The 8958-nt window shown below is 29.7% G+C and overlaps 1 protein-coding gene across 2 annotated transcripts in view; it reads left to right on the top strand.

The window, feature by feature from the left end:
* The window catches only part of LOC117176290 (coiled-coil domain-containing protein 63-like), a 27381-nt gene extending 19923 nt beyond the window's left edge, over positions 1 to 7458 (top strand). For both annotated transcript variants that reach the window (XM_033366477.1, XM_033366476.1), the window contains exons 6-7: positions 1575 to 1861; positions 6894 to 7458. In XM_033366477.1, the coding sequence (XP_033222368.1) occupies positions 1575 to 1861; positions 6894 to 7074 (468 nt within the window). In that variant the 3' untranslated portion in view covers positions 7075 to 7458. The remainder of the gene's footprint in view (positions 1 to 1574; positions 1862 to 6893) is intronic.
* Positions 7459 to 8958: the final 1500 nt, after the last annotated feature.

The following is an 8958-nucleotide window of genomic DNA, read 5'->3' as shown; positions in this document are numbered from 1 at the left end:
TAATTGCAAGCAAAATTGTGCAATCTATAACGTAAGAAATGGGGATTCTCATCCGTCAGTTACATTTTGCGCTTTGCTAAATTGTATTAAGTAAGTTCTAATTCGTCTACAATAGTGTGATTTATTTCGGGGGAAATATATCAGTAAGTAGATATTTTTTTGTATTTTCTGTCGTAGATTCTACACGTTTTACTGAAATTTGCTCACTTCAGCGCGACACAGTCTACGAGTTCAGAATTATTTTCCTAACCTCAGTGAAACTTTCACTGAAATATGTTTAATCATTAACAGTTGCAGGTCTTACCTGCATCAAATTTTTAATTTTCTCTGTGATAGTTTTAAATCTAGAGTCCCGATTTATAGCTCGAACTGACTCATACCCTGCCTTTTTCCCATTGCTGCTAAGGACGCCGTAGCAGACGACAGCAACAAAATTTAACTTCATTTTTGGCTGTGATATTGCATTAAAATGTAGTACAAAGCTCCGGGTCCTGTTTGTACGTTATCATATTGCGCTTTCTTGCAATATAGAGGTTTTGCGATATATAATTGTGCGATATCTTTTTCTCCGTGAAAAATCATAATTTTTCAAGATTTACAGGAACAGCGAAATTGTTTAAACAATTGAAAATTAGTAAAAAAAAATCTTGGTAACTTGTAATATATCATTAAAAACAATTCTATTAAAGAATACTGTTTTCAGCATGAAATTTACTTTTTTTTGTTGCATTTTCTGTTCACAATACAAGAAGGTTTCCAGAGTCAAAATGAAAATTTATTTAGTGGATATTATTTTTTGAAAATTCCTTCAGAAGAAACTAAACTTTAATTTCTAAAAAGTTAAGAGCAAGTACTTCTTTATTTAATTCTTTCAAAAACTGAGCTTTTCTTGTATAAATCCCATTATCATTTTAATATCCAGAAAAATATGCAAACTCGCTTTTTCGGACCATCTTAATACCACAGTTTAAAATATTCAAAAATGTGGGTGTGCCATAACATTAGAGTTCTAACACAGGTAGAGCGCCAATTGTGAATTTTAGTTCAGGTTCATAATTTCTACAAAGTAACTCGGTATTAAATAAGATTATTAATTTGCCAAATCAGTAATATGTTCTTTTTCGCCGTTTTAGATAAAATCGCCTTTAAAATAGTATTTGCTCAGGCCATATAAGAGAAACAAACTTATTTTTTATAAACCGTCACTCCAGAGTCTAGAACCACAGGGTTTTATCTTGAATTTAAAGTAACTTGATTTTTATTCGTTTCCTATTACTTTACATACAGAAGTAGTGCGAATAAAATGACATTAAAAATTCACAATAGAACCTTATGGTTTTGAGCATCATGAAATGTTATTAATTTTTTCATAATGTTTACCGATTATACCTGAAATTAGAAGTTTTATGATGTAATGCTTTCATTAAAAAAATTACAAGTCTGAACAAGAAGTCACAATTGGTGGTCTCTCCTCGTAAGTTAGAAGAATCGTGTATACTATGAATAACTTAGCATTCATAAATTTATCATTTACAATTTGCAATGTATATTGAATTGTGAAATCTGTTTTTTAGGCCAATGAAAAAATGGATAAGCTACTTAAAGGAATCGACTCCCTGTTCCAAGCACTGCATTGCGACAATTCATCCATTCTTCAATTACTTGGGGATAATTCTCAAGTTACAAAGGACAATGTCATGTTACATCTTGGCCTTATCGAAAAGCGCATCACAGATACTTTCAGCAAGGTGCACTATGTTGACAAAGCGACAAAAGCGGATGTGAGATTAGATGAAGAAAGAAAGCCCTTATTGAAAATCCCTGACCTTCCTACTATTGCTCCCACACAACCTTGTCCTCTGTGAGTTTTCCTTCTTTAACTTTCCTAAATTTTATTTCGATAAATTTGGATATTTCCGCATTAATCTTCACCAGGATGACCCTTTTTTTCAAAATCAGTTTTTTTAATTTAGCTTCCTATTATTGTTTTAATGTTAAAAAAAAACGTATTAATTTATTTAAACGTGAAAATATGGTATTAATATAACTTAATATAAATATTATTGTTAATGATACTTCGAATCCGCTATAAATTTTAATATTAGGGTTCTATAAATAATTACGTAACGCTTTTAGGAGGGTGGAAGGGTTCAAGAGAAGCTTTTGTGGACCTGTGATGATGAGGGAGGGAAGAGGGTTTGAGAAATGTTACGGAACATTTTTTTTAATGCAACGTCTTAACAAAAATAGTAACATAATATAAAAGGGTAGGTAATCTAAATGTTACTTTTGGATTTCGTTAAAAAATGATAATAATAAATCATATTTCAATATGAAGAATTACTGATCAAGTTATAATTTTTTTAAATACACTGGAAGCTTGGAATTCTGTGAACTGGAATTGTGCGTTCCAAGAATTGATGGCCTCCGCATTTCTGTGATGCTTGGAGCACGGGACTGAAAGAGAAGCGGTGCTCAGTCAAACGTGATAAAATGCATGAGGGCCTCACGCGCTCAAATCCAACAGAAATCATTCTCGTTCGGAATCCCTGGATTTGTGCGATCCGTGCACGAATCCAAGTTCCAGTGCACTACCAAAAATTATTATTTTTTTTTTTTGGTTAATGTGAAACTTATTTACAATTTTGATTTTGATCCCCTTAAAACGTCATCACACGTACGGCACGCACACTACTTGTGGTTCTCCCACTACTTGTGGTTCTCCCACTAAGTGAGATATTTTGCTCATGATTTACGTATGCACACACCTAATATAGTGCTACTATAGGGGGCATCCGATATGTCCGCAATTCCTGGAATTTTCTGCCCTTACAGCCCCGAAGTTACTCGACTCGAAAACGTATTTATAGTAAAAGAATGAGATTACTCGGGTCATTTTTTATTCATAATTCCTAGTCAAAAGTTGGTCCGGGGTAATTAGAGTAATTCTTTTGTTAATGTTCTTATTAAGCGGCTGTTCGATCAATGTTTTTGGTCAATAATCCGAGTTCGAAGGTCGTTCGGGCCATTTTTTTAAATATCTATTTTTTTTTTCTTCAAAAATGTATGTAGTTGGGAATACTTGGTGTACTTTATTGGTCAAAAGTTCTATTTGAGGGTGGGTTGAGCTATTTTTCTTCAAAATTCCTAGTCGAGGGCTATGCAGTCTTTTAATTCTCAAAATTTCTAGTTGAGGGCTAGTCAGAGATTCCTTGGGCTTCTTTTTTAATTTTCTGAGGTAGCAGGCACAGCTAAATAAAGAAAGAAGGAATAATCACACTTAAAATTAACAGATATGAAGTTGGTGAATTGGCTTTTTCAGTTCAATGAACTGTTTTATATTAAAATTTTTAAAATTTATATTAAAATTTATAATCCTTATAAAAAATAAACAATTCCAGTCCATCCTTTTTACACCTATATAATATACATCAATCAGCAATGGATAGTAATATTCTTAATATATAGTTATGGGAAGAAATATAAATATCTCTTGAAGAACCGCACTAATATTCAATAAAGAAATATATATACCTATATACATATAAGTTTATACTCTATAAACCTATTAGACTTCTCACTCAGATCGAAAGATATTGACGTTATATATCCGAACTTTGAATTACCGAAATTATTTATATTGAATTAATAGAACTACATAAGAAAATCCAACTATTTTTCCTTGAAAAGTTTATTCTTTTTAATTGTTTAATTGTTTAATTGTTTAATTGTTTAATTGTTTACTTGACTCAAGACGAGCCTTGTCTTGGCTGAGATTATCGAACCTTTTTTGGCTCATTAATGAGATTAAAATTGATGAATGAAAAATTTGCAATTATTAAATTACTTATTTTTTATTAAAAATTCAGAATCGGTTCGTCTGAACGATTATAACCCTTAAAAATTATCTTCAAAAAAATAAAAGTTGTAACTTTCTAGAAGGATCTTCTAAGCCGTTAGAAATACGTCAAAAGAAACAACATTTTCGCGGTATCATCATCAAACAAGTATAATACAAATAACAATCCGTAAATAAGATGATTTAATATATATATATATATATTGTATAAAAATATACAAGATTGTTTAAACATTGACAAAGATTAGCTTTTATGACTGTTAGAAATAACTTTTTTGTTAGGGCAGGTATACACTCGAAGTTATAAACCGCACGTTTTGGAGTCATAAAAATACGACTCATGAGCTAAATTTATGTCTGCAAGACATAAAAACTTGTCTCAAAACTGAGACATGCTCAAGTCGAATTTTTCGACTTCGGCATCTCTTGATTGGGGCAATTGAAGTCGAACTCAAGTCGAAGCATTTTTATTCAGGAATTCTTTTCTTTTTTTACTGCAACTGTTTGGCACAAATTTTTACAATGTAAATGCTATATTTTTTGGTGGAAAAATCAACTGCTTGGTTGAAAATTAAACTATTTTGGTAACTGTTTTTGTTGAGGTTTCATGATTGTAAATTGAAATTCATTCTTAAAAATATTTTTGTTGGTTGAAGATTCATTTCTTTAGTTGAAAAATGTGTTTTTTTCTTCTCCATATTTTTGGATAGTAAGTTCAACTGCTTTGAAGAATATTCAAAAGATTTACTTGAAAATTCAAAAATATGTTTGAAATTGTTTTTCAGAAATGGGAACTTATTCTGAATTGGATAAAAATTTAACTCTTTTTTTAACTTTTCTCTTTTGGTTTAAAATTCATCTCTTCTTGGTACAAATTTTGATCTTTTTCGGTTAAAAAATGCAACAGTTTTGCTCAAAATGAATCCGTTTTTCCTGTGGAATCAACTTTTTTATAATACGTCTTTTTTGGCTCAATTCAACTGCTTTTTATTTAAAATTAAAATCTTTTTTGGACGAAAAATTAACAATTTGGCCCATTTTTCATCGAAAATGAATCTTTTTTCGGAATCCAATTGTTTTGTTGAATTTTCGTCCTTTCTGATTGAAAATTCATCTTTTGGTAGAAAAGTCACGTTTTTCGGTTAAAATTTCAATACTATTTAATTGAAAATTACCTTTTTTGTTATGTATCTTTTCGAATTGAAAATTAAATGTTCTTGTAGAGAATTTGCCTGTTTTGCTTGAAAAGTGCTCACTTCGCTTGAAATTTTTTTTCTTTCTCGGTTGCCAAGTATTTTTTATGGTTGAAAATTTGTCGGTTTGGTTCTAAAATTCATCTTTATTTGGTTATAAAATCAATATTTTTTGGTTGAGAATTCAACTATTTTGTTGAAAATTCGTCTTTTTAGTTCAATTCAATTTTCTTCAAATTTTAGAGTGAAATTATTTTTGATGGAAATATCAACTATTACATGTTTTGTTGAGAATTTATTTGTATTCCTTGAAAACTCAACTACCTATATTAATTACGATCTTTGATTGTAAATTGATCTTTTTAGGTTGATAATTCAAATATTTGGTTGAAAGTCATGTGTTTTGTTGAGAATTCGTCATTTTAGAAGAAATTTAATCGTTTGGGTTGAAAGTTCATCTTTCTGAGTTCACAGTTGCTCTTTGAGTAGAAAATTTGTATTTTTTGGCTAAAATGTCAACTGTTTGGTTAAAAAATGACAATTTGGTTGACATTTATTCTCTTTCTTGAATTACAAATCTTTTTACTTGCAAATTTGTCTTTTTGGTTTAAAAGTTCATCTTTTCAGTTTATTAATTGAAAATTAAACAATTTCATAGAAACTTAAATTTTTCCGTAGATATTAATCTTTTTGGTTGAATATTCATTTTTATTAGTTGCAAATTAACTTTTTTGTTGAAGACCCGAGTGAAAATGCTTCAACTTGAGTTCGACTCCAAGACATCGATGTCTGGCTGCGTCTCAAAACTAAGTCGAGACATAGGCCTTCGTCATACTTTTATGGCCACGGCAGTTAAAACGACATTTATTTGTCTCAAGTCAAGCCTTGTCTTGGCTGAGATGGTCGAACCTTTTTCGGCTCATAAATGAGATTAAAATTGATGAATGAAAAATTTGTAATCATTAAATTAGTTATTTTTAATTAAAAAATTCAGAATCTGCGTGTTTGAACGAGTATAAACCTTAACAATTTTCTTCAAACAAATAAACATTCTAACCTTCTAGAAGGATCTCCTAAGCCGTTAGAAATACGTAAAAACAAACAGCATTTTCGATATCATCGTCAAGCAAGTATAATACAAAAGAAAATCAGTAAATGATTTGATTAAATATATATATTGTATAAAAATATAGAAGATTGTTTAAGCATTAACAAAGATTAGCTTTATGACCGTCAGAATTACCCTTTTTGTTAGGAGAGGTATACACTCGAAGTCATAAACCGCTCGTGTTGTGCCATAAAAAATCGACTCAAGAGAGAAATTTATGTCTTCAAGACATAAAACTTCTCTCCAAGACATAAATTGAACTCTGGCTCCGTCTCAAAACTGAGACATGCTCAAGTCGAACTTTTCGACTTCAGCATGTCTTGATTGGGGGTAATTTAAGTCGAACTCCAGTCGAACCATTTTTACTCGGTAGTTCACGTTTTAGGGTCTGAAAGTATAATGTTTCCTAAAAAATCCACTTTTCAACCTGAAAACTCAACACTTTTGTTGAAAATTCATCTTTTTTTGTTATTTAAAATTCAACTAAATTGTTAAAAATGGAATATGTTTTGACTTGAAATCTTAGGGAAAAGGTACTTACATTAATTTTAACTAGAATAATGTATTCTCTTATTATTTTCATTTTTTTTAATCACTCTATTTCCCCTGTTCAGAGAACAATTTGGGCTGTGAAATCTGTCAAAACAAAAAAATATATATAAAATTTCTATATGGGTTGAAAGAAACCCCTAGGTATTCACAAAAAATACTATAAAAAAATGATTGAATGTAGATGTGCTGAGAAAGAGGAATTCCAAAACGTGAGTGAGGGTTTAGAAGCTCCATTGACTCGAACCGAAGCCGTAGAAAAACTGGAAGTGAGACTGGAAAACGATTGTTCGGAATTACTGCACAATGTGTCCGGTTGCAACTTGCCAGCAGCAAGAAAGATAATGCAAAAGCGATATCAGTAAAAGTACAAAAGTTGGAAGAAAATTGGCTGCAGGCGCTCTCTAACAAGTTACATAAGTGGTTGTTGGCTCCACAGGCTCTGCTAGGTAAAATTATTATCTGAGACTGAGACTCGTAAATAAGACTCTTCAGTTGGTTAACAGAAGATACCATAAAGCCTGTTTGTAACTACAAACATCAAAGTGGGATTTTATCGAACTATTTTCTCAGAAGATCAGTTGATTCTCCAATTTGAGAAAGGAACAAAGAAGATTATAAAGTATCAGTAGAGTATAATTTCTACATAAAGAGGTCAAAAATATACAAATATAATTATAATTTTTCTAGTTAATATAACTTTTCTACTATATATTCTTTAATTGTAAAAAGTGTTTTTTTAAAAGTATTAATATAAACTTGAATAATTCCATACTGCTATTTGAAATATATAACGTTGAAAATTTATAAATGTATAATTTTATTAGGAAGAGTAGAGATACATTATATCTAAGGTAATATACACGCGAAGTATATTTTTAAGGCTTTTAAATATTTTATCATTTAAAATGCAGTAACGTTAAAAATAATAAGTTCCGAAATGCTTTAAAAGTTCAAAAATAATTAATTTAAAATTTGAAGTACATCATAGTACGAAATTATAAGAACGACTAGCGCGAGCACTATTAAAAATCACTGCTGGATTTGCAACGTGATTAAATGTTAACAAAAGAAATGAAAGACTTTTTTTAACCGTTCGAAAGTGTATGCAATTCCGTATCGAACGACCCCTAATAGAAATATTTTTGAACTTTTGAAAAAAATATACGTCAAAGTTTCCAATATTATGGCGGGAAAATTTAGATGATTTAAAAAATGTTATGAATCATTAAATTCAAACATTAATTCTGTTTTAATAAATATATATCTATTTATCGCAAGCGGCACAGTCTTTTCCCTTTTCCACTATTCATATTCTTCTCGTTTTAACTTCCCTTAAATACGAATTGAATTAAAAGGACCCATTGAGAAAATCCAACCATTTTTCTTCAAAAGTTCATTCTTTTTGGTTGAAAAGTTTATTATTATATACTCAACAATTTTTTAGATTTTTTTTTGTTTTCTTGAAGAAAAAATCTTTTTTGTTTGTTTGTTAAAGAGGCAACTGTTTCGTTATAAAATAATCCGTTTTTGGTTGATGATTCCACCATTTTATTGAAATAATTTAAAAATTGATCTCTTTGAGCGAAAATGTACTTTGTTTTTTAAAACTTCATATTTCGGGTAGCAAATTCGAATTTTTTTATGAAGGTCATTTTTTGGGCTTGAAAATTTAATCATTTGATTTGAATTTTTATTATCCCTTGACTGAAAAATCATTTTTTTATAAACTCAACTATTTTGTTCAATATACGTGTTTAATATCAATTAGTGACTGAATTCTAGCTATGCATCATCTATTTTTGAATGATAAATCAATAAAAATTACTAATTTATCGGTGAAAAGAATTTTTTCATAACTAGAATTACGCCAATGATTGAAATTGGTAAATATGTTTACTGAATCAAATCTACGCATTTGAAAAGTAGTTTGTTTTGGTGGAGGATTCAACTGTTTCGTTGAAAATTGGTCTTTTTTGTTTTAACTCAATTGTTTTTTATTATAAATAATAATTATTTTTTGTTACAATATTAAATACCAAGTGTTTCGTTGAGAAGTCGTCTTCTTGAATTGACAATTAATCTACTTAGACAAAGATGAACTACTTTTTTTAATAATTCCATTTTTTGTTTGAAGTTTCATTATTATAGCTGAAAATTCATTTCTTCCAGTGGGCACCGGAACGTCCTTAAAACTTCCTTTGAAAATATGACTATTTTATTAAGCATTCGACTATTTTGGAAAAAAT

Source organism: Belonocnema kinseyi, chromosome 7 (assembly GCF_010883055.1).
Source record: "Belonocnema kinseyi isolate 2016_QV_RU_SX_M_011 chromosome 7, B_treatae_v1, whole genome shotgun sequence".
Lineage (NCBI taxonomy): Eukaryota > Metazoa > Arthropoda > Insecta > Hymenoptera > Cynipidae > Belonocnema > Belonocnema kinseyi.
The sequence above is the reverse complement of the archived record's forward strand: the minus strand, read 5'-3'. Positions and strand labels throughout refer to the sequence as shown.